Here is a 26458-nt window from a genome sequence, read left to right as displayed (position 1 = left end):
TGTGTGTTTTAATTAAGGTGCAAGTTGTAACTGGAAAATATGTCACAGGCTCTTTGGGTGATAATGGGAGTGAGGATAACGCAATTGTATATAGCCTTGTGGTTTGAGGCACTGGATTATGTAGGTCTGTATAAATACTTTAAAGATCTCGATTCAGTGCTTTCTAACAGGGAGAAACATCTTTGCTATCATCTCTTACATGGTGATGATTAATCTCTGTTAATGGCCAGGAGGATGTAGAAAAGTGAATATGTTGGTACGGTTTGTACCTTCCACGTACAAGCTACTCTTCTTTGCCTTTCTCACTCAGGTGACTGTCTTTGCCCTGTGCCTTTCTCTGTAGGTCTAGTCTGTGCTGAATCAGACAGGCACTGTCTTTTCCTTGATTAACACTCAAAGAGGTTTATCAACTATCTTAGTTCCACATCGGTAATGTAAGGACTACGGCTAGACGTTGGCTTCTAGTTTTAAGATGAGTCCTTAAAAAAAACCCAAACAAATCCAGTTCGGTGCCTTTCTCTCTGTGAGAGATCTGCTTTGTTGGTAAGTAAAAAAACAAACCAACAAACCACCGACCAAACCCAACCAAACAAAAAGCTGTAGTACATGCTGTCACAGAGCATTTAAGATAGCTGGAGACGTCTGTACGCAGAGCATGTCTTTTGTGTATGTGCTGTCAGGGAAGTTCGTTCAAACGGAGACCAACCTCAAATGGCTTTACCTTTATCTTGTGATTTTTCAATTTGATTTTACTTCTGTGCCTTTTTCACCAGAGGTGATTCTTTTTGGTCATTGCAGGTGAGTTAAACATGTATGAAAGGTAAAGCCCCCCCTTAGGCATTCCAATACAAAATTGTTTTCTGCTCGTACTCAGCACTCACGTGAATTTGCAACCTTGCGTGCTGCTTCTTAGTTGTATGTTATACTTCTTATTTTTTGATTTATTTTTCAATTATTCCTGAGTCTGTCAGGAAAGGAGGTGGAAACAAAAGGCAGGCATATCAATAGGTAGCAGCTGCAGGATTATTGAAACCAGATGTGCAGTTAAATGGGGAAATACCACTCTGCCTAGATAAAAAAAAAATCAGTCATAGAATGGAAATACTGGTTTCTGTACACTGTTAATATAGAAATGTATTTGCTTATTCAAAAAAAGGTACTGTTATAGTCTTGATATCCTTTCATCAGCTTGTTGTATAAAGTCTCACTCCAATGAATATCACCGCATTGGGTTTACACACATGCATTTTTTTAAAAAAAAAAAATCCCTTGGGAAAGGGGAAATGAGTATTACATTACAGATTGAGGGGCTGGAGGAAAGATCAAGGTGATGTCTAGGTAGTGATTTTTTTTTTTTATTTCCATTTTTGTATGTGGAGCCGTGTTGATGGCCTAGGATGCCTTTTGCTAGACTGCATACAAGCATGTAACAAAGAACAGGCTGTTATCCAAAATGGGGCTTAAATGCAGCATTTGTGTTGGTTTCAGTTGTAATCAAGTTTTAATTTCAGACACAGCTTGGGGAATCTCAGCCTTCATTTTGCCCAATCAAAATTCATGCCTATACTTGCATTAATTGTAATAATTAATGTTCTGCTATATGAATGAGAGAAGAGCAATATCTGTGAATTCAGACTGCAAAGATAGCAGTACAGTAAGTCTCTGTCGTTGTTTCACGTTGAAATACTGCAGCTGGTGCGGTAGGAGGACAACAAAAAGTGACTAAACCACCTCGAAGTAAAACTAGAGCTTAGTCCTCCACAAGCAAAACTGTAGTGTCTGTAACCAGCTCAGTATATTTTAACTTGCAAGCAGTAAATGCCATGTTATGTTTATAGCTCTGTCAGCACTCATTGTAAAATTCTGTTTCCCAGTGAGTTTTAATTTCTCTACATTCAGAATTAAAACCAAAACCTTGCAGTTTTGGAACAGACTGGCTGTCTTTCATGTCCCAACTATATGCAGTGGTTATGATGAAGATTCCTACACTGTCTTTGCAGAGATGAGGCCTGAATGAAGGAAAGCTAACCAGTGGAGATTTTGGCGCTGTGGTTAAGAATTCCTTTGTAATTGAATTACTGGGGAAGCTGCTTCAGGTTCTGTCTTGTTTTTACGTAGCTTTCCCACCGGGATTAACTGAGGTAGTTATCCCAAGGCATCTTGCCCAGTGACAAACGATCAGGGCAAGGGTTAACTTCATCTCCTCTCCACCCTTCTTTTCCGAAGGTGTGATCTTAGGCAAATGGAATGCCAGGGGATCTGGTGAATGCATGCCAGTAAGAACTCTCGAGGAGAAAAAGAGACTGTTTGGAACATTAAGTGAAATTTACTGTACGTAAATAAGCGAATTTTGCTATTTTGGTTCTTAAACAAAAAACACTTGTCCCTTTTTTGTGTTTAAGATCGTTTAGTTACATAGGTTGTGTGATTTCTCTATGATGAATAGGAAGCTACAAAGTTCTTCCACCTTGAAGTAGGTTGGTGGTGAGTAATGAGTATCAGATGGTTCTCAGAATTGAGGTTTTTTCCTGGTAGCTTTTCTTGCAAATATGCCAAGCATTGATCTCTGTTTGTTTTAAAAATATCTGACTGCATCAATTAACATTCTCATTTGTGCTACTTGAAACCTATTTCTCAATAGAATCATGACATGAATTACACTGCATAAGAAAAGGAATGAAAAGGATTTGGGAATAACAGATAGTGGTGAAACTGGATGGAGGGAAGATAGAACACACAGAATCCGTTCATTGAGCCTTTTGGCTGAAAGGGTTTGTGCACTACTTTTTACCTACCGGTATTTGTGTTTTAGTTTTGCTTCGCCAATGAAAATCAATTTCGAGCTGGTCCACACCCTGAGGTTTGTCTAAATCCTTTACAGAATGACGATTCAGGATGGTAGGATTAGCGGATCTGTATCTCGGTGTACTCTGTGACTGGAATAGCAAGAATACCTGGGAATGTAGCACAATGCAGTGCATCCACTCAGAGATGTAAAGAAGAAAGCCTTCTTTATTCCCATCATTACTCATCCCTGTGAGCCTATCAAAGTACATAGCACAACTACGTGGAGAGTTGAGAAGTGAGGACAAAAAAGGAAACGAGGAGATGATTTATGGCTTTGATATCTTAAGATGGTACACCGTTGAAATGGCTTGTGTAGAAAATAGGTTACAACGAAGGTACAAGGGAGAAAAAGTAGCTAAGGCCCTTTACGTAGACAGAGGCCTTGCATTTTGTCATGGAAAATACAGAGTTTGTGCCGATTTAGTGAAATCTCTTTTCTGAAATAAGTATAGAACATACAGAGTGCGTGCAAGCAAAATGGTTTTCCTGACTCCTTGAACCGTTGTGCTTTGTTGGGAAACCTCCAGTAGTCGGTGTTCTTTCATTCCGAAAGGTGTATGTGTCACCCACTCCCTTTAGCTGTTGTAAACTTTCAGAACCTTTCAAATCTTAGTTGAGAACCAATTTCTAAGAGGAGGTTTTAGCTTCTCGAGGTGGTCTGGAGCCTGGTACAGGATTTATACCTAGAAATTCTTGGTTACAGAGCTCAGGGACTGTTTAGTTGATAGATATGCAGGACAGATCAACTGTATCTGTTTGTTCACATAATTGGGAAACTTCCATGCGTGTGCTTTTGGCAGGAGGAGGAGAAAGAACTACAGCTGTGTGTGGTGGTGGTTTTTGGTTTGTCTGTTGTTTTCGTTTGGTTTTTTTTTTTAAACCTCACTGATATCTGTGCATTTTGGGTAACAATAATGCAAAATACGAAGCCTAGAATCCTCTAGATCCTCTATAGAGTCTTCCTTCTTAGAATCCAAGAGCAAGTGTTGTAAGTGCAAGAAAATAAAGTTACTGTTGCTTGGGTTGTGTGTAAGAATGGAGGCTTTCAACCCTGGTTTGTTGTTGCTTGGTTTTTTTTTTTTTTTTTTCCCCTGGCACAGCAATTAAACAGTGTATTACCAAGCATTTCCAAATTGCTTGTACTAGTTCTCTCCAAGAAAAACAACTGATACTGCTGAATTGAAAACAAATATTTAAAAAAAAAATGTTTTAAATTATGTTTGGAACAATTGAGCCATTGAAGTGTTTTAAAGGGGGCTTGCAAAGACATCATTATCTACATTTGCACACTTTAATGAAAAGGTTTGTATGGTAGTGATTGACCAAGACTTTACATGGACGTTTTTCCTTTTTGTGGACTGGAACAGCTCTGATAGGCTGCTCTTCCGAGCCACAAGGAAACGACAGAGATGGCATGGGTGTTACCTACATTCTGGTTAAAATGTTGCTGTTGAATGTGCTCAAATTCTTTTGTTTCATTTTCAATTTATTAGGATAGTGAAGGTTTTCCCCACCCCCACATATATTCAACAGTCTTCTTACTAGGTGTGTTTCCAGTTTGTGTGATAATAGCTAATAATTTGGTAAAGTTTCTTGTTAGGTGATTCTAGTCCGAATGAAGCACTAGAGAAGGTAAAATCTGCTGGCAGGTCTAGTGTCTGCAGAGGAGTAATTACGGAGAGTGCTGTTGGTTGAAATGACCGGAGAGCTCTGGGACTAATTGTAAGGAGTGATGGAACAGAGAAGTTTTATTGCTGCAGTTCCCTGAATTATGTTGAGCAGCAGCTGCGTCAGCAGATTTCAATTACCCTGCTACCGCTCCAGTCCCTTGGTGTCATTCTTGTTGGCATCAGAGTTAACTATTGATAATTTTATTTATAGAAGCATTTTGTGGTGTTTGGCTGCAGAGATATATCTTCTTGTTTGGAAAAAGCGGAGCTTGCAATAAAGAAATTTCTGTGCCAGGAAATACACTAAAACCATTTAGAAAACCCTACAAATACAAGGACTAGATGAGAAGACTGTGCAGCCTTTTGCCTGCCTGTCCCTTAAAATACAGTATGTTTTATCTAGGTGGGTTTGTAGCACGATGCCTGTGCTTGAACTGATGTAAAATGCTCAGAGGCTGGGCAGGGAGGAAGTTAGCACTGGGGAAGGAAGCTTGCTTTTCCAATGAGAGTGAGAATTTATATACTGCTGGGGTTTTAAATCTTACTTTTGTTCTGTGTATTTGCTGCTTACTGTCTTCTGTTTGAGAAAAGTAACTGAAAATAACTCGCCATCGATTTGATAGGATCTTGGCAAAACATAATTGGGGTGTTGAAGGCGCCCTTTACTGGCAAATACCTTTTCCAAAGGTTATGGAAGGCAAGATGACTTACAAATCTTCACTTCTTAAAAATAAAATTTTACTCTATTAAATACAGCCTGAAGGCCAGGTGAATAAACTCTTCTGGGCCTCTTCTGGTTCCCTGCAGGGACACCACAAGCATCTCTGCTTTGCTTTTGGTATCACGGTGCAGGGGTTCTTGAACAGATACAGAAGTCAGCTTGCTCAAGAAGGGACTGTTAGCTTTGATCTCAGACTCTGGATGCCAGAATCGGCAGCAGCAGAAGCGAGGACCCAGGAAAATGAAAGTGGAAGAGTTGCAGCAGTAGCACGTGGATAGAAATGGAGGGAGTAAAGGAAGGAGCTGAACCTTGACCAAGGGAAACACGGACCCTTAGTATGGCGGGGGGGGTGGGGGTGGTGTGTTTTAGTGTGGTTTTTACTTGTTTGGCTTTTAAGTGGGACCAGGCTGGTTTTTATCTAAAAAAAAAAGGCATCAATTTCTGTAGGCAGTTATCTGTCCTCCTCTTCTGTGCTGATTTACCTCCCCAGCTGTGTGTCACCACTCAGCAGTGGTGTTCCGCATCACGGTTTTGCTGACTGAATAATTGGTCTGTGCGCTCTCTAATATGCTTCTGGCAAAATCACCTGGGGCAGTTTCGGTCGCTGCTGTAGCCAGCTCATCAGATTTTGACTGAAGCAGATGAAGAAGCAGGAGCTGGTCCAGGACCAGCTCTCCGAGCAGTGTCACCCTGCAGGAGGGGTAAGGGACAGCTGACTTTAGGGGTAGGTGAATGAAGTGGTACCTTCAGCTCTGCCAAGAGCTGTGCTGAATGAAGTTGTTGCTAAAGCCTTGTGCTGCTACAGCCATGCAGTGAAAGGCCGGTACTGGCATGACAATACTGTTGTCCTGCCTGTAAATTTTTCCAGAAGTCAGGACTGTGCACAGCCATTGGATGCAGAGGTTTACCATGGCCTGGTTCAGGGGCTGGTTGACAGTTGGCATCTAATATTCTCATCTTCAGCGTTTGTCCTGGTTTTGGGGGGCATGTAATTGGTGAACAAAATTGCTGATCTCTTGCAAATGTAGGATTCTCTCCCTACCTCCCCAGGCTATTTTAATAAAAGCTGGTGGTATCTATCAGTAAGGAATTTTTGAGTGTTTGTGTCTGTCTCCTGCCCACCCCCTGTCTTTTTTTTGGCTAATCCGTCACAAAACGATGGAATTTCGAAGGAGAAAATTGAGATGCTCAGTTCTGAGATGACTTCTTCAGTAGTCTGTGATAAAAAGCTGTCTCTGTATTTTATTATTAAGGCCATCAGAATTAAGTGGTTTAAACTTGACTAATTGCATGGGTTTTCAGAATTAAATGGTTTAAATTTGACTAATTACAAGTTTTTAATAATTAAGTGCACTGAAGCTGTGTAACTTGCTAACAGTCGTGCTCTTTTCTTTGTTTTGAGCAGTTTTACTCTGGGCACCGATCTCCTCACATTCCATATAGGTTATTGCACCTGGTATGGACTCATGCACGGCATTTAGCAGGGTACGAGCAACAAGATGCACACGAGTTCCTCATCGCTGCGTTAGATGTGCTACACAGACACTGCAAAGGTAAGGCTTGTACCGAGTCTTCAATCAACAAGGAATATTGGATCAAAAGGAGGTAGAAGAGAAAGAATCTCTTCTTAAATCACGTGTAGTGTCTTCTAGGATGGCAGTCTTAACAAATGACTTTTAAATGTTTGGTAGACTTAAAAGAAAAGATTTATAAATAAATAAATAAACCATTCCCACTGTCAAAAATTACCTGGAGTTAGAAGCAGACAAGCCTGTGCATTGATTTGAATCAATCTTCTCTTATTGGTTGTGAGTCACTGCCTTTTCTTTTAAATTGTCATTTTAATTCTATTTATACTTGAAGTAGTTAGAACTCTTACTCAGTGTGTCATGGGACTGATGAAAGTAACATAGGGGAGGCTATGGCTGTTCTGCTTAAATATTATTCTACTGTATTTATGATGCCCAATTGCTTACAGAAGTGTGAATAAGAAAAAAAAACTAGTATTCATTTTTGGTATCTTGTATTAGTCTGTATGTAAAAATACATAATTGTACAATACAGTAAAAATATTCAGTGACATGCTTTTAGAGGTGAAATGTCTAAGTCTTGAATTGTTTTGGTAATACCATATGAAATTGTGTTTCACGTTAGTTACCTGAACTATATCTGAACTGAAAATTTCCCAATCTGCCCATGTTTGATCTAGCTTGGTTCACTTAAGCACAGAAATGTTTACTATTTTTGTAAGGAAAAAATAGTGGGGTTGATACTAGCAAAACAAACAAAAAATTCTTAGTCACTAAAAATAAGCTTTAAAGCATTCAGCTTTCCTCTAGTGCTCTTAGAAGAGGCACTTAGAGGTTAGTTTTTCAGCTTATCAGAGGACTATCAAAGGGAAGGCTGCTACCGCTTCTTCAAAACATTTTGAAGTCTTGCTTTTATCTTTGAGATAGTCTTACATGGTAGCAGATGTGCTTTTGAGATTCATAATAGGTGTCCTCCAAAAGTCTTCTCCAAAAAGAGTACTTCTAAGGACAGGGGTACATCGAACAGTTCTCTTGTAATTACTAGTACCTGTCGCTTGACAATCACTGACTGAAATTCAATAAGCCTAATGAAACTAGTGTTAAGTACTGTAAGGAATAGAGCCTGTCCAGATACTGACCTCTCACTACTTAACACTGAATAAACTCAGCTGCAAACAGGAATACTTCATGGTTCCTGTAAAGTTTCTGAACCACTGATCTAACAAATCTTGAAGCTTTTTCATCATCTTTGATATGAAATGATGCTTGTATTTCTTGTATACTTGTATACAAGAAAAAACTTGCAACAATAAAGGTCCCTGAACTCTTTTCAAACTGAAGAATCTGAAAAGCCTTTTTTTTTTTTTCCTTTTAACAAGAGTGGTTGGCCTTAAGTGAAGAATCTATTGATGTATCTTCCGCAGTTACCAACAAAATCAAGCTTTCTCAAGAGTTTCTTTGTTCTTGGTTCTATTTGGCCTCTCCAGCCTAAATGAAAATGAAACTGTGATCTGTCCTAAAACTTTGAAAAAATGTTACATGTTAGACTTTCTTTGGAAGGAGCATGTGCCTGTGTGTGGATTCTTTTACTACTGGTTGGATATCACAGACGTGTTGAAAACACTGACTTCTGAATTGCTATCAAGTTTCACAATGGTTACAGCCAGCTTGAGTGGAATTGGGTGTTTTGCACCTTTAGTACTGAGCTTTTTTTGGGGTGGGGGTGGGTTGTATCTGTTCAGTACAAGGACTGAAATTGATTTAATGAATATCCTTAAGTTTGAGCTGCTTGCATGGGCATAACTAAGCTGTTACAGTGCTGCTAGTGGGAAGGCATTACTGTTAGATCCTTGACATCTGCGCACCCGGGTTTTAAATTTGTTTCTGAAGAAGGGGACTTTTATTAAACTATGGTGAATAATCTATACCACATCAAGGTAATTTAAAAGAAGCGGTTGAGCAGTTGTGTGGGAACCAAACCAGCTCACCTAAACCAGAATTTCAAGTATGGCCGTGATAAACCACTTGTGGAGTGAACTACTTTGCTATGTAATGAGAAAGTTTTCCCACTTATGTACTTACGTAGGCGTGCGCACACACACGTGCATGTGAAGTATACATATGTAAAAATATTATTACTAATAGTGAGAATAAGTTGTAGAGCTACAATAAGCAAATAATGCCTCCCTTGCCAATATTAAATATTTATTTTACTGAATTAAAAAAAAGCATTTAAAACTTCTAGTCAATAGTAATCGAGTTCTACAGTTAACACATAGTGAAGTAAAATAAAACCATGGGGAAATTTTGTCCAAAAGTCCTAGCTTTTGACATGATTTATGATCGCCAAGGCTTCAGCCACCAACGTAAATGAAAGTGTTCCTTCTGCTAAGAACTGTATAAATATCCAGTGATACTTGTTTGGCTGACATTAGTCATTTATCCCTTTTCCATTCCATTTACTCAGCTTTCTAGGAAGTGCCCTAATGCAAGCCAGAGAAAGTTGTGAAGGCTTGTTACTGATATGTCATTGCCTAAATTGGGAAAAATACACAATTTTGATGTGCCTTTAAAGATAAGTTTTGTAATACTGCATCTTATGAAGCATAAAACTAACTGCCCTGAGATTCATATATGGGCTGGCCCAAGTAGTTGTTTGGTTTTGGGTTTTGGTTGTTTGGGGTTTTTTTTAATGCTGGTTGAATCTCTACTTTGTTTTAGTGGCATCTGTGAAGTTTTGGAAGCCCAAGATACCTGTATGATCACCCATGTAAATCGCCTCTCAGGGGTGACAGCTTTCCTTGTGCTAGCACTGTTGTGTTGAGCTGTGGCATCTGTGCAGGGCGTATTCTGCACACTTTGCAGGGCTCCTCTGTGCTGCTGGAGTAATGGAAAATATTTCTGAATAAAAGGAATCTAGTCTGTCATGCCTGTGCATCACTATTTTTCATTCCAACGGCTGGAGAAAGCTGGACGAACTGGAAAGTAGTGTTTTGGTGGGGGAAAAAACCCCTCCTGTTTCTCTACCGTTCACCCAAGTGTGCACAAGGTCTGTCCTTAAATGCATATTCCAGCTAAAAAAGCAAGAGCTTCCTTGAATCTGAATTCTTTTTCCAGCATGGCTACTATAAATGACGTTTAAAGTTGCATCTGCATTTTGTGCTATTCAGGTCTCTGCTGCTGGTTTGGTAGTGCTCAGAGTTCTGCAGCGTCATTGTGGGTTGGCATTTGTGGTCCTCCTCACCACAAAAGCTTCCAAATGAGATTCACAGCTTACTCTACCCCAGATATTCGCTTCTTCACCAGAGTAATGCTATAACAGCCTTGCTGTGTAGGTAATGGCCACCCTTTTTGTCTTAAAGTTCAACCAGTTCACCTGGACTTCAGCATATGTTGACTTTCGTCTTTAAAATGCATGATGACTTGGATTTTCTGAATATGTTTGGATTATAGAAGATGCTAAAAATGATCAGGTGCTGATCTGTTGCTTCTTGCATTGTTCTTGGACTCTTCTATGAAGAACAAGTGGGAAGTATACCCCACTATTTGTGTGGGATCCTTCAGGAGTTCCAGGGCTCTTCATTTGTTAGAGGAATGTAAATACTGGGCATTTCTGCCCGGTCTGTAAAGCATTAGATCAGCTTTTAGTCAACATGACAGATACATCTTAATTATGAGTGCTCTGGAAGAAATTCAGAGTTCTAATTCTGCAAACACCCCTGACAGCCAGGTTCCAATCATCCGAACACTTTGTGGGTTACGAACTTACCCTCAGACATATTCAAACTTGAAGAAACTTAGACCAGAATTGTTATTTTCTTGTATGGAGCAATTCAAAAGTTAATGTTCAGCCCAGCGAAATGGCTTGCTGTGGGGGTTTTTATTATTAAAGATAACAACAATCAAGCAGCAGGGGGTTTCAGAGATGGGCATTTGTACACAAAGGTACAAAAAGCAAGATAAAAAAATGGAAATAATCCTGTCTTTTTATCCCAAACTTTATTCAGCCAACATTGCTCCGTTGTCTAACAAAACCAGTAGTACTTGAAAGGTGATTATTCCTCATTTATCTCGTTTTCGTGAAGCATTTTGCATTCATCTTTAACAAGGACTGCTACAAAGCAAATGTGAAGCCTGGTGCTAGGTATGACAGAAAAAGAATGCTGTGCTGAGACTTGGGAGTAAAACAGTACCCTGCTCTGTGAATGCTGCATGGTATTCTTAGGAACTGATAAAGCATATGCTTGTGAAACATGTCATCTGCTGTGATCCGTATAAATTTATGTGTACGCTGCTTTGTCATAAAGGGTAACAAGCACATGTTCAGAACACTGGGGGCCAAAGTAAAGCAGAAAAGCTAACATTAATCTCTTGTTTTGATAAATGCCCCTTTCAAAATTTGGCAACTTCAAAATTTCTTTTTCTCATTTAAAATACATAATGGAAGTTGGAGGCAAAACTTCTTTATTTCAAAACCAAAGGCAACGTTAAAAAGTGGTCTCTCGCTGTTGTTACATACGATTTACCTTTAGCAATATATTAAATGTCTGTGTATTTGAACACAATATGCTTAGTTATTGCACATATGCAGTAGTAACTTCTGTTGGTTTTTTAAGAGTTGCATTTAATTTGAATCCAAACTTTTAAATTCCATTTTCTGCCCTTCTCATAATTGCATTAGTGTATAATTGATGAATTTTCAAGCTTGGTTTTAGTCTTGTGCTGACAATCTCTGAAAAGAAGCTGATGATTTCCCTAGTAGGAAATATGACTAGCTTTAAAAACAAAAATGTATTAAACTAAAACCTACTTTGTAAGACAGAAATGTTGAAGGGAACCTTAGCTTGAGCACAACAATCTAGCAGCTTCTAGTTCTCAGCTGCATAATATACCTCCTCTCAGCATCTGTTACATATTGACAAGTGTGAGTAGGTGGTAATCTTACTTTTTTTTTTTTCCTCCTCTCCAACCAAATGTCATGGGAAATAATGTTGAGTGGGTAATGCCCTTCTGTTTTGCTGGGAACAAGCTTGCAGGATATTCTTTTGAGACCCTCTCGTCACTGATCTTAATTGACTTGTATAATTGAAAAGGGAGGTTTTGTTCTCTCCCGTAGGCGGGAATGGCAGTCTGTTAAAGGTGTCCAACAGGGATGTTACCTGTGGTCCCGTGAAAATCTCTAGACACTGTTTCTCTACTTCTGCCCCCTCGAAACAAAACAGAGGGAGATAGTGTTTCAAATTGGGAGATTACAAGGATGTGGCAGTTGCATGTTGTTTCTTTAAAAAGGAAGAGTGGAGTTTTAAAAACAGTGATTAAAACCCATTAAATTCTTTTTTGAAAATCCACATGTAGTCTTGGAAGCTTAGAAGTGATCTTTTTCTAAAGGTGAAGAATGTCTCGTGCAGTCTCTATGCTGTGTGCTCTGTTCATTAGCTTAGCATAATTGAGACCTTGTAAGGATCTTAAGTTCAGTAAGATTTAGCTGAAATTCCCATCAAGAAATGCCTGAGACTGGGTCCGATAACCCCCAGCTTGAACCTCATACATTTGAAATCTAATTTTAGAGTTTTTTGTTCAAGAGCCATTTTAAGGAAACAATATGCTCTTCTTGACAATTCAAACAAAAGTTTCCAAAGCAGGCGGCTCCCGGAGCTCTTCTGAGGCATTTAGGATCTAATTAACTGAAGGGGCCTATTGCAGCTTAGTAGGTATTGCCTATGTCTGCTTTACCACGCTTGGTATCAGGTGGAACCTTTGCCAGTTTATATATTTTTCAACAAACTTCTAAAGCTTCGGGGGGGGGGGGGAACCCCACAACTTATTCCTTCCTGTTGCAAGAAGACTCCAGCTAGAGCACCTTAAACACAAGAAAAGTGGTAGGGTTTTGCCCTATGCTTTTAGTTTCTTCAGGTGTTTGGGTTTTGGGGTTTTTTTACATACTTGACTAGAAATTAATTGGTTTTGAGTAATAGCTGTGATTTGAGGAGTGAGCGTCTTAGCGTTTCAGTTTCTCCTACAAGTAGGAGATTGGAAGACATCTTAAGATGTGCTGTACAAGATAATTCGCTGGTGCTGTGAAATAGAGGTGTGCCTCTCTGTTTCCAAAGCAAAACCAATTGCGTCTGTCCTGCCCAAGGAAAAGCAGCAGCACAGTCTTGGAAATCAAAGAAAAAGTGTATCACTCCTAGTTCACGTCTGGGGAATGGAAGGAGTATGCTTCAAAGCTGAGAGCTGTGCCAAGAAATTTTTGGTTACTTAATGCTCCGGTTAGTCTAAGAAAGCTGAATTGGCCTAATCTCAGCACTCAGATCATAAGGATGAATTGTTGTGCTCCCGAGACCTGCAATGACAGTTTGACACCTAAAAGGTGGGTAAGTGTTCATTGTGCCCCTTGGGAACTTAGAGGATTGCTGTGTCTCTGAAGAAGCTGGAGGAGGACACAGAGCTTACCTTCCCCCTTCAGATGAGGACATCTTTCATTTTCTCACTGGTGAAAACTTGAAGGGAAAGTACATGTCTGTGTTGAAAGGACGGGTTGCAGACAGCAGGCTCGAGGTTAATGGGTCTTAACAACCCATAATTTTCAGGGTTCTATATTGTCTGTGTGAATTCACAGTATGTTGATAAGTTTGCATTATAAAGAGCTACTGGAGACACAGTCCAAGACAAACCACTGTTCTCTCAGAGGGTTTTTGACTTCTGAGTCTGTATTTGCATTCCTCCAGGTGATGATAATGGGAAGAAGGCCAACAACCCCAACCACTGTAACTGCATCATAGACCAAATCTTCACAGGCGGACTGCAGTCTGATGTTACCTGTCAAGTCTGCCAGTAAGTAATTTTTCTCTGATTTTAATCTGTACACCTTCCAGTGCAACAGCGTGCAGAATCTGTTCTTTCTTGAATACCAATAAAATACCAGCAGAATTCTAGCAAGACAAGGCCTGTTTAAATACAGCATCAGCTACGTGCAATCAGTTACCAGATAACTGTCATATTATCAAGACATACTAAAAAAGCTGCCTGGAAAGTACAACAGGCTTATGGACATAAATTTTTTACTAGGCTATAAAAGGTTGCTGTTTTCCAAGTTCACAAGGAAAAGGCTTCCAAGATCTCTTTGGTTTTCAAAGTATGTAATTGCTACTACATTTGAAGAAAACTGCATATTTTCTTTCTATTGTGGAACCATATTTTCCTTCAGTTAGGAGCCTCGTGTATCATCAGGAGAGGTTTCAAAGAGGCTGGTACCTAATGTAATCTCAGGTACCAGCAAGTGAATGTTTTACAAGAGTAAGGAAAAAATGTTTGTTGTTCTGCTCTGCGTACTGGAGCAAATTGACTTCTCTTTCAAGGTGTTTGGTGTTGCCATAGTGCAGAAGTCAGAGTTCTTGGTTTTTTTGTTCTGTCTTGCGTTCTTATAATTACGCATGCCGTCCTGCAGATGGACCGTGGTGCTGTGCTCGTTTCAATCTGCTTTCGTTCTCAGTTTCCTGGAGAGATTTGCAGATTTACTGTAAAGAAAACATACGAAATTTTGTTCTTTGCTTGGTAGAGCCACAGAACCCTTTTATGATAATGAAAAGCTTGATGTGTTATGACACAATATTAGCATCGATGAAACTTTAACAAAAGGTTTCTTTTGAAAATTGACAACTTTTGCACAAATGAAGCTGGAAAAAAGGCAGAATGTTGTAGGCTTCATGAGACTGCAAAGTGAAAGACACTAGTTTTAGAGGAAGAGAGAACTCAAAAAAATAAGCATAATGAATACAAACAGAAGAAGCTTCCAAACTAGGAGCTTAGACCCCTGAAGTTCTGGAGTTCTCTTAAAGATGTAAACACTGGAAGAAAAGATTTGAGTCAATACAAGTTAAAATTTTGAGAAGCTTTTTCCATGGTCTAGCTGTTGGCTTATGTTCAGCTGTCCTGTAGAGAAATCTGATCGAGAACATACACTACTTCTTGATGCAGTTACTGTTTGGGCTCTCAAATTCCAAATGCTGTAGGAGATGCTAATATGAACTGCAAAGCTGAATTCAGTGCACTACTATGTAACAAAAGGATTTGGTGCACTCTTTATCGAAGTAGCCTTAAGCACCATCTTCCATGTCTTGACCAGAAGGTGTTAGCTGGTTTATACTGGTCGGTGGTATGACCAGTACCTTTATTTCTGAGTAACCCTGCTTGTTCACGTTGAGTCACAGGGCCCCAGTGAGTGAGAGAATATATTAAATGCATATATTTTGCATTTAGTACATCATATACATTTCCTAAAACATATGGCTTTTAAATATTCAGAAAAACAATCAGTTGTGGGAAAACGCTCTGGAGCAACTATATTTTCTGTCGTCTTTGAGTGCCCTCTAGGGGTGATGTAGATCCTGTAGTTCTTAAAAGTAAGTATCTGGAGCGTACCTGAAAGTGTGAGAGACTTAATTTTACTTCCTTTAAACGTGTATTCAACTGCTTTCTTTTTCATAGTGGCGTTTCCACAACGATAGACCCATTTTGGGACATCAGTTTGGATTTGCCAGGCTCCTCCACCCCGTTCTGGCCACTGAGTCCGGGGAGTGATGGCAGTGTCGTAAATGGGGAAAGCCATGTATCAGGCACCACCACTCTCACAGACTGCTTGCGAAGGTATGAAATGAGAGAAATACAGTTTTGGTGGGGTAAAAAGAATTTGGCTTCGTTCTGGTCTCCAGGTGACGCTGAGCAACGGGAGTAAATAATGGTTTGTCATGGCATTATGCCCAAACAGCGTTTTTATACCTATTTTAGTGTTTTGCGCAAGAGAAAGTGACAAGGCACAGAAGGCTCAGAGCAGCAGCGGGCCTAACAATAAACAACCAAAACCAGTTGCCACACGGTGCAGAAAGAAAACAAATTTTACGTTGGCCGCTGCCAGGCAATGTGGTTTCAAATGATTCAAACCACTGGTGTCTGTCTGCGTGTTCTTGGTTGTGTCAGCTAAGCAAGCACATAAAAAAAAATGCACAATGCATTTAATACTTGTCGAAATTATAACACCAAGTATGAAGCTGAGTTTGCTCTAAGCGGAGCTGAGGGTCAGCTACTGCCAGCTTATTGCGGGGATGGCATTAAGAATGAAAGGAATGGAACCTTCAAAAAGGGAAGATAATTCTGAGCAGGAAACTTAGGCATCCTGTAAACGGGTAACTGGAGAGAACATTATGGCTTCATATACCATTAACGTGTATCTTTTAGCAGCTCTGAGCGTCATTCTCTTGTGGCAAATGTGGATATTTGTGGAAGATACTTGTCTGAGAAAGGGGTTACCTTTAGCCTGGGGCAAAGCTAATCTTCCTGAAATAAAAACTCCTAGCCTCTGGCATCTGATTTCTAGCCTTCTTGATACTTTTAAGATCAATAATTTTAAGAAAACAAGGAATTAGTAGAAGTGAGAAATTGCTGATGCAGAAATGCGTCAAGAGGCAAAATTGGTCAAATTTTGGTGATTTTCTTTAACATGGGGATTGGTAGACTCAGAGAGAGATGACAATAGGGAAGGAGAAACATCCAGGTTCGAATGTATTCTCAAAGCGTATGGATTTTGGAAAGAAGTTGAACTCTAAAGATAAAGAGGATGGAGTCTGGGTTTCTACCCAAAAGTTAGCGAGCAGGTTGAATGTTAGATTGAAACAAGGTGTATAACTTCATGTCAGCCGGTGTGGCCGTGCAACTTGAAGCTGGCTTGAAGAAAGAAGGATTGAGCAGGAATACGACAAAAGCTGGAAAGATGTAGGCACTCCTCACAGCAATAACAACAAATTTATAAGCCTTTTTTGAGACTTGAGAGAAGGGAAGAAAAAAAAATCAAAAATCAAAACCGAAAACAGAGACTGGTGGTATATAGGCTAGGTGAAGGAAATCTTGTTAATCAAACAAGAGGGGAGACCAGGAGGCTGTGATGAACTTTTGATGCTGAAGGCTGCATTGGCCGTAAACAGGATGAAGCAAGGTAGGGTTAGTGACAAGCTGATAACCGTGTTGCCCTCGCGTGCTTAAATGTGTGCCTTAATGTAAAATGTTCAATTATATTTCAAAATATTTCATTTCAAAAATCCTAGTTGTAGAGCAGCCTCTGGGGAGATGATTTATTTGCCCCATGGAAGTCTAAACTTGGAGGAAAAGACTTAGCAGTCCATCCTCCTGGCCTTTTCTGGGCTGCCAGTTTCTGAAAAAGTGAGAGATGCTTTGCTTTAGTTGTGAGAACACAGAGGTAGTATGTTTTCTCTAAGCAGTTCCCTGTTCTGTAATGGTCTCTTCCTAGAGCTCCCTTGAGCAGTTCTGTCTGAAAATTTTGAAAGAGATTTTTCCTAGTTGTCAACACTTGAGTCGTCTTGGAAGATATCTGTATTTTGAAGAGAACTTCGTGTTTACAGCCCTTTCCATCTGAGAGCTTTGATCCTAGCCCTGGAGGGCTACAAGCTAGAAGAGTGTCCTGCAGATAGCGTGCAGCTGAGCGCAGAAGTCGTGTCATCTTGCTTCAGAACTTCCATAGCAATGGTTTTGTTTTTGAAAACAAAAGATCTTTGCTTTCTGTATGAAAATTAGCTGTCATGTTGTAGGAGATGAACTAACATTTAGCTGCTTCCTCAGACACTGATGCGTTTCAGTGCAATGTTCCCAAGTAGAGCAATGATGAATGTCAGATTTGGGTCTCTGAACCATAGCGCTTTACGATATTATAGGTGTTGGGTTTTTCCAAAATGACACTTAAAAGCCATGAACTCTGTCTCTTGTGGTGCCAGTGACCCACAAGTAAAAGAAGTGTTTTCAGCGTGTGTGGAAAATTGTCTGATCGGTTTGTGCATCCCTTTGCTTTTTAATATTTTTTTCAGGTTTACAAGGCCAGAACATCTAGGAAGCAGTGCCAAAATCAAATGTAGTGGTTGCCATAGCTACCAGGAATCTACCAAACAACTCACTATGAAGAAGTTACCCATTGTGGCCTGTTTTCATCTCAAAGTAAGTTCACAGGAGGCAGGCAGAGCAGGGCACCTGTGTTCCTCTCTGAGAGGATGAGCTAAATTCCTGGACATATCTTCTGGCTTTCACTGACTAATCTTTTATCATATAAATTTAATATAAAGAACAGCTTGCATGCCCAGCTGGATTTTCTACTAAGATAATACTACGTTATCTGTAATGTAGCTTTGCAGTGTGTCTGTCGGAACCTTAACTAATCAGAATCTAGAAACAAAATGGAAGGCTAGTAAAATACCTGAACCAGCGTAGAAACCAATCTCCAGTAATGCTCATCCTGCATGGTAAAACTTTTAGCCTACGCTTCTACTGGAAGAATGCCACAGAGGAAGTCTGTGGTGAAGGAAAACCATGAAAAAGTTATTGGTTGCAATGGAGAAGCCTTCTTGTATCTTCCCAACTGTGATAGGGCTTTCAACATTTCCAATCCAGGTTATGTCAGATGCAATGGTGGGAGATAATGTCGTAGTTGGTGCCCTCAGATAATTTAGTCCTGTACAATTCATGTCTTAAATATAAAGAGTGTGACTGTGGTGCAAAGTAGGCAGCTCTTGCAGAAGATGAAAGTCACTCTGTGTCAAGAGGCAAAGGGTTCTTGAAAAGTGATGCCACAGACCTTTGTGGAAGCAGCCTCTGTAGTAATTTCACTGCAGCTTTGAGCTGCTTGAGCTTTTCAGATGCAGACCTCTACGGTCTTGAGTGTCTCCTGGGACAGAATGGCAAAGCACTCTCATTGCTAGGCAGCAACTGACGGTCACTGGCCTCAACTCTCACTATGACCAGTGTTCCCAGAAACTGCCTATCTGAGGATGGTGCTAATGTCACATAAACTACATAAAGAAAACCAGCATTTTACCTATGGCCACGGTGACTGGAAACAGATTTTAAAACAGCAGCCTAGATGCTGTGTGCAAATGAAGGCTTGTATGGCTTGTCTTTCCAGTTGAGGAATGGAGAATTTGAAAGAACACATGCTTCAGCCTTTTGCTCCAGATTCTTCATTCATTTGTTCGATTCTTACATGGTTTCTAGGCTTTGAACTTTGGTAAAACAGCGGGGTAGCTTTAATAGTGTTGGAATTAGAGCTGTATCTTGTAGCTGTCGTGGCAAAGTGCGTGCTGAACTTTGCCGTAGCGTGCAGGCAGTTTTTCCGGTTTATTTTCCAGTAGCCCTCAGTACGTTCATACTGGAAAATCTAATAATCTGTGTAACTACAGTGTCATGGTCTCACTGAGCAAGTCACAGACTGTATTCAGGAAATGATTGTAGTTTGGAATTGTAAATTACATAGCAACTCCGTATGCAGCGTAGCAGCGATTTAAATTTATTTTCAAAATCTGGCTTGTACAGAAGCTTGTTAATGAAATGCAGAGGTCTTGACATGGAAATAGAATGCCATAGCAAGGTCTGTATTCGTGAGAAAAGATTGAGTCTGCATTCTCCTGGAAAAAGGTGTTACAGGTGGAAAGAATTCCCTCTTCTGTAATTTACAGGCCTTTTCAGACTGTTTGGGATAGTCCTGTCTTCAGATGTTTACCCCTGCCCCCCCCATACCAGCAGTTCTTCAGTTACATCTTGAGTATGAACCAAGATGGTATGCAATGTTGTATGCCAAAGATACCAGCCTGACTGGAACAGATAGTAGCACAGTTTCTTTCTTCTTTGGCTGTTTGTGATCTTCCTGAAGCACATTTTTGCATGTCTGACTTGAGGTTTCAGGAGTGCTTGGCTGGCCGCTTGGCTTTTGGGGTGAGTTTTGGGAGTGTTGGGCTCTTGTTTTTATTTTATTTTTATTTTATTATTGCAGAGTAGTTTGCAAGGTATACCTAGATGATTCTGCTCTTTGGGCAGGACACTGCAAATGTGCTCAACTCCTTTCCTACACTCAGTTCAGTATTTGCGTTCCCTAGAATGATTGAAGATTTTTTTTAAAATAAATGACTTTTCCTAAGTGATTGTGTTGTACTGTCCAAGCAAAATGCAGATTTCATTTCATCTGTTAAAGCAAAAAAGAAACACAAAAGATAAGAATTAAGTCTCAGCTTTTCACGTCTGGATCTGTTGCTAGGGAATTGTTATGGCACCACAATTGGAAAATAATTAACTTGAAGTGTAAATAGAGCAGAATTTCTGAGAAATGGGGAGAGAAGCTGCCTTTAAATAGAAACTCATTCATCTCTTTCTGGTATTTGTTCCTGTTTCCATTTAATGTTCAATTGAGAAGATGAGGAGTGGATGGTGGGTATTGCAGCTCCTTTTGGCAGGGGGACAAGGCTTTTTTATCATCATATTCCATTTTTGCCTTAATTTGAATTGGTATTCCTGTGTAGGCTTGACTCCTGTCACTTCAGATGATTGGATGGGTGGATTAAGTGTGTGGATCTGATGGCAAGCTCTCCCTGTCACCAGTTTTGCGTGCTAGTGTAGGCAGCAGCCATGTATTTGAATAGTGTGTACTACAAATGAACACTGGTTTGAGTAGAGGCTGTGCGTGCTCTCTCTGTTTAATAATTTTTTTTCTTAATGTCAGTTGGGAATAAGTTTATATGTATAGATATTAAGGTAAACAATAATTAATGCTGTATTTTCCCCCACAAATTGTGGTTTATTTTCCTGGTAGAAAAGTGTTAGCATTTACACGGGGGTTCCCAGCCCAGGTAGCTAGTAGAAAAAATCTGGGGATGCCTCTAGATACTGACTGCTAATGTGCTTTCGTGTTACTGTTCCTAAGCATAGAACACTTATAACAGATAGAAAACCTAGCCTTTCTCTAAAGAAAAAAAAATTCTTCCACTTTGTCTCCAGCGGTTTGAACACTCAGCCAAACTGAGGCGAAAGATCACTACGTATGTCTCGTTTCCGCTGGAGCTGGACATGACACCATTCATGGCTTCCAGGTGTGTACCAAGTTCAAAATCCCCCAAAGACCTGGACAGAACTGTTTACCAGTTTGTACATGTGCATCATGAAACATGGAACATCCTTGAATCACGGTTATAGAACAGTATGTATAATGATACTTCTGCTGTAAGCTTCTCCTTGAAATGTGCATCTTTTCTAAATTAATTTTTAGATAAACTATCGAGATTTATGTGCCAGAAAAGGCTTTTATATTTAACCATATTCTTTTTTTTTATGAACGTGCGTTATGTTTCTGATTGCATGTTAAATATATGGACTCAGACCCATCATGCCTTCAGATCTCTGCTTCGGTCCTATCACCCGAGTGCCCACCCACCAGTCATCTTGTGTAATTAGACAGACTAGACATAACCTAATGCCTAACATAGTTAGGGAAGTTAGATTATGTTGTTGATTTCATTTCTGAAGTTCTGAACATTTCTGAAGTTAGAAAAACTCTTCCTCTTTATTTCTGCACACGTGCAAATCTGAGTTTTTTTGGTTTGTACCTTCAGCTTCTCTTTAGAGAACGCTGCAAGAAGGAAGAACATAGTTGAGATTAATATTAATATATTAATATGGGTATTTCTAATTAGTATTTAAACAGAAACAGTAAGAGTTCTCCCACCTCCCAGGTTTGTGAAAGACATGACATTTATATAAATATACCTTTATGGAAGGAATTTAATCAGCTGAGTATTTGTCAGGTATTCCCTTCAAGTATACAAGAGGATATTCAGACTCAATTTGTATCTGAAGCAGTGCAGAAAGCCTTAAGACATGGCATCTCTTAACACAGGGCCTCAATTTGATGCTAAAATTTTACTAGCAATTCTAAACTTTGCCTGTTCCCCCCACCCCCTGGAGAAAAGTAAATGCTTCTGCCAGGAGAGAACAGAGAGCCCTGAAGCTCTATTAAGAAAATACGGTTTATTCCAGTATATTCTGGAGATTTTGAGACTTCCCTGTTCCTCTGTGGCGGATACTCCCTGGATAGAACAGGCTCTGCTGATGAAAGGTATCAAGCATAATGGAATATAGATGGGATAATCAGCAGGCATAACTCAGTAATCTGAATTTCATCGGCTATGAAATCAACAGCATAATCCTATTGCTGCTGTCAAAACACAAAATGAATTTACAAGTCAGAGCCAGGATGATTGACCCATCACAGGATAAAGGATTGATGTAATTAGATATTTTTCCAGGTTTAAAATACAAATCTTTTCTTAACCTGCTTTTAAGCTTTTTGGGTAGGACATTTGATGTAAACAGATATTTATTTGCAGCACTGAAGCCTTGACCAGGAGGGAAAAATGGTGTTTCTTATGTAGCGTGGCTGTGAGAACAAATAAAGCATCTTTAGCATCCTAATCAGCAGCCCTTCTCTGCTGCTGAGCAGCATTGTGCTTTTGAATAAGCACCTGCATTCGCCAAACAGGCTGTGTCATGTAGAAACCTCTTTCCTTGGTTTGGGAAGCCGCTGCTTTAAGTGACTGGATTTTTGTGTGTGTGTTGCAGTAAAGAGAGCAGAATGAACGGGCAATACCAGCAGCCGACGGATAGTCTAAACAATGATAATAAGTAAGTGGCACATTCTGTGACTCCTATTGTGAAGGGTAGTTGGCTTCTAGAAGGGGATATGCAGTCTGCTGCGTGTCCTGCGCGGCGAAGCGCGTTACTGTGTTTGGCAGCACAGTAAGTCCGAACTGTTGCAAAGTAAAGCTTCATTCGCTGCAATTGCCTGCCCTTCCCTGGGTGTGTGGCAGCTGACTTTCAGATCTGAAGGTGATAACTCCAGCAGTCGGTCTATGAGCAACACTAAAAGCTGTGGTTACAGTATTAAAAGGGATGGGGGTTTGCTTTAAATAATCCCGTTTCTATTGCGATGGCAAAGGGAGTTCCAGAGGAGCAAAAGAAAGTTCATAGAACGCTGGCAAAGTCCCAAGTAGATGACCCCAGTAATTCTGGGGTCTCTTGATCAGGTATTGGTTGTATTGATTCCAGTCAGAATAAATGACTGGCTGATAAGGGACTTGCTCAAGAATGTAAAGGGAGTGTAATTGAAACCAATATCCATAGCGTTATCGGCATAGAGACGGTCACACAAACCTTACCTTTTTTTTTTTAATACAAGCTTTTTAAGACAAGTTTGCTTGCTCCAGTCATGTGCTGATGTTGTGTTTTTAAATTCTTCAAGGCACTTCATTCGGCACTAAAAGTTTCATTAAGAAACTGGAATCTCACAATAGGTTTAAAAGCCGGCAAACCAGGTCTTAGTGCAGTTGCCGTACAAGCAGATACCAGGCAGGGGTTACGTGTGGTCCTATAGCGATTGATTCGTCACGTGTACGGTGATCAATAGTGGTAAAGACCTGAAAGAAAACACAGCTGCTCACTGGGAAGGTTTGCACGTGACTGAAGTTGGAGTAGTTGTTAACATTGAAGAGGATTAGGTAATGAGAGCAGAGGCGTCTGGGCTGCTTAGGAAGCTGGGTGCCAGTAAACAGTCTTAAAATCCTCCATCTAGGACTGAGGAGTGGTGTCCCTCCTTGTTGGATTAAAGGACTCCGTTAGGAAGAGGGTGACTTTATAAATCAATGGCTCTGTAGACAGTCAACTAAATAGGTGCCCTGTTGCAGCACGGCTGTGTCAAAAGAGCTCTGTGAATTTTGGATGCAAGTAGGACAATATCAAGTGAGATTAGAGAGATTGTTTTACCATTGTGCGGCTGTGTTTGTATCCCAGTTTGAGGACAGAATTTAAGAAAGAGTTAAAGAGAGTGGAGAATATTTGAAAAAGAGCCACAAGTATGTTTAAGGCTGGAAACAAAATCCTACCTTAGACTGGAGTCCTTGGCTCTTTTGTTCTTCTCTTTTTTAAGAGAAGGGAAAAAGTTAAGAGCAACTCGATTAGTTTATCAGTATCTTTCTTTGGAACAGAGACGTGTCTGCTAGTTTTCAGGCCAGGCTAGCGGGCAAGTGCACAGCAGCATCTGAAAGTGGGAAGTTGAGGCTGAATATATTCAGTGTTTCAGTGTTTCAAACTAGGTACAGACTTTCCAGATTAAAGACAATTAATCAGTACAGCAATTTGTCACTAGAAGTATTTAAGATCAGCTATACTTAAGATTACCTCCTTCCCCATCGCTGAAATGCATTTTTCTGGTTCACTGGAGTAACTAGTTCAGGGAAATCGAAGGTCAGAGTAGATAATCAGTGGACCTCTTCAGGAATGCATCAGTATTGATCTATTTTAGAAGAGAAGCCTTTGGTAGCCGGTATTGGTAAAGCTGACGGCTGTCATCAGACTGGAGTGGTGCAGTGATAGCAAAACACCAAAAGAAAAATGTGGCTCTTTTCCCTGGGCAGGGATGCCCTCTTCTCAGTTAGTGTTTTATTGGTGGATCAGATCCTTTAGTGCTGCTGTAGGTGTTTATGAACACAAGCTTCTGCCTGTCTGAAACGTCAGTTGGTTTTCCCCTTTTGATCCACGTATTCACTAACTCTTTTCTGTACCAGGTATTCCTTGTTTGCAGTAGTTAATCACCAGGGAACCTTGGAGAGTGGGCACTATACCAGCTTCATCCGGCAGCACAAGGACCAGTGGTTCAAGTGTGATGATGCCATTATCACCAAGGCTAGCATTAAGGATGTGCTAGACAGTGAAGGGTAAGTTGTGAACTGGAAAGGGGAAAGGAAGGGAAGCTTTGACCTATGTTGGGTTTTCCTTACTTTCAGTGAAAGGACCCTTACGTCATGAGAAGCCTAAATGTCTCTCTTTGAGTATGTGATGTCTCTCTCTGTGTATATATGAGTGCTTGAGGAGGTTGCTTTATAGTCCTGAATTTATTGAAGGAAGAAGAGGGGAAGGACGAGGGACATCAGCTGACTCTGCAGCCTCTGTAACTGGTGCTCGTGTCCAAACTTTGCTAATGGACTCTGAAAACCAAAGCGATGGGATCATCCAGTGTAGGAGCGGTGTTTACCTCCGTGACACAATCCAGTCTTTGTCTGCAGAACCTTGGGATTACTGTGACTGTAAAAGATTTGTAGAAAAACCGTTAAGAAGATCCTGTGAACCAGAGTGGCAAGGCTATAGGGGAGGCAGGTATAGAACATGGGCTGTTTCCCAGCTCGTGGCTTTAAATTGGTTTCGGATTGACATGAAGGTCTCGGATGTTGGCATGAGACAAGTGTTGGGAGGCAGAGCAGTAGTTTGCAAGGGAGACATCTTGGTGTTCCTTGTTTGAGGGAAGCGTTGGGGACTGGTGTGTGTTTCGAGTACAAGGTAACTTAAAATCTGAAGTCTTCGTTTTGCATTTTCAACTGTGGACTTTGAAAGATAAGCCTTTACTGTTCGTGTTTTAATTATTCCTGACATTTCCATGGGTTGCTGCTGGCACAGATGTTCCGTTTGTAATTTTTTTAAAACTTATTTTTACGGTTTTTGAACTTCAACCAGGAAGCGTAAAAAAAAAAAAAAATCTATCCTATAATATCTGAATTTTAGTGTTAAAGGATTTGACAAGGTCAGCAGAAGGAGGAGTTTGTTTTTCTTCGATAACAAGCGGCTAGTTCTCGTCCTCAGATGGGGTATGTCTGTGGAAGAAGCTGCCATAGGCAAGGAGGAGAGGGTGCGCGACACAACTGCTGCCCATCTGCCTCGTGAAAGGCTGGTTTGAGCTCTGATCCGTTTTCCTTGGTTCAGATAAAGGCTGACACTGAGTAGATCTGCGTTGTATGAGGGAAGCTGCCTAGGGTGTGAGATGGAAGGACAATAATTGGAAAGTCTCAAAAGTGCTTTGAAGCATTTCAAGAGAGTCAGGCGGTGACCCTGTCAGGGTGTGGTGTGGAGTGAGTATGTAGGGGGAGTCCGTGTCCCTCTGACGTGTAACTGCTTGAGTGCTGGGCTCTGTTACGCAACAGTATGCATAAAGTAATTAAGGACAGGAAGAATTCCAGCCCATTAAAACACCAGATTTGAGTACAGATTGAGGCATCAGATATTAAAGTTGGATTTGATTGGGACAGATGAGTTTTGACCCACATGCCTGGTCCTGTAACAGCGAATGGCAGACAGTTTGCAGTAATCCCAAGTGTCTGGTGCTTCAGTAGTGTGACTCTGAAGCAACAGTTGCATCTTAAAGCACCTCGGTTGTAGTTTGTGTCACGGTGTTAAGTGGATGCTGCCTGTCTGGGCACCGACACGTCCAGCCCTCTGGAGATTTCAGATTCTGAAGTAGAGCCTGAAGTAAGCAGGCTGCACAACAAGGTTTGACTCTTTGATGTACAACTGTTCCCTTTCCTGAGCTGCTGTCAGCTGGCTTCCCTCCTTCTCATCCGTGGTTACTGTAGGGAACTGGCATGTCCCTGGAATCGCTTCAAATTGAAAAGAAAAACAAAACTAGTGGTCTTCATTTTTTTATGATCACATGAATGGAAATACTAATCTGCTCCGACGCACGGCAGATAGCTGAAACTGTACCTCTGCTTTCTTGCAGATATTTGCTGTTCTATCACAAACAGTTCCTGGAGTATGAATAGCCTTATCCAGCAGCTTGTCAGATATAAACAAGGAAGAAAATAAGCAAGCCTTCTGAATCGACACACAAACCTACCTGAAATGAAAAGACCCATTAAAAAACAACTAGCACTGAGCTGTAACAGGACCTACTTGACACTGACTCAAAGCCTGGTGGAGTGAGAAATGAACAATGTCCAACGTGTTTGCAGTCCCACAAGGACAGAAGGGGGGAAAAAAAAAAAAAGAGG

General features: G+C 40.5%; 1 protein-coding gene across 2 annotated transcripts in view; it reads left to right on the top strand.

The window, feature by feature from the left end:
- The window catches only part of USP22 (ubiquitin specific peptidase 22), a 109953-nt gene extending 83495 nt beyond the window's left edge, over positions 1-26458 (top strand). For both annotated transcript variants that reach the window (XM_086472792.1, XM_086472791.1), the window contains 8 exons: positions 6644-6791; positions 13496-13601; positions 15255-15413; positions 17639-17765; positions 20589-20680; positions 22206-22268; positions 24206-24355; positions 26188-26458. In XM_086472792.1, coding sequence (XP_086328918.1) covers positions 6644-6791; positions 13496-13601; positions 15255-15413; positions 17639-17765; positions 20589-20680; positions 22206-22268; positions 24206-24355; positions 26188-26230 — 888 coding nt within the window. In that variant the 3' untranslated portion in view covers positions 26231-26458. The remainder of the gene's footprint in view (positions 1-6643; positions 6792-13495; positions 13602-15254; positions 15414-17638; positions 17766-20588; positions 20681-22205; positions 22269-24205; positions 24356-26187) is intronic.

This window comes from Leptosomus discolor, chromosome 14 (assembly GCF_034619465.1).
Source record: "Leptosomus discolor isolate bLepDis1 chromosome 14, bLepDis1.hap2, whole genome shotgun sequence".
In the NCBI taxonomy this organism is placed as follows: Eukaryota; Metazoa; Chordata; class Aves; order Leptosomiformes; family Leptosomidae; genus Leptosomus; species Leptosomus discolor.
Note: the sequence above shows the minus strand (reverse complement) of the source record. Positions and strands in the feature narration are given on the sequence as shown.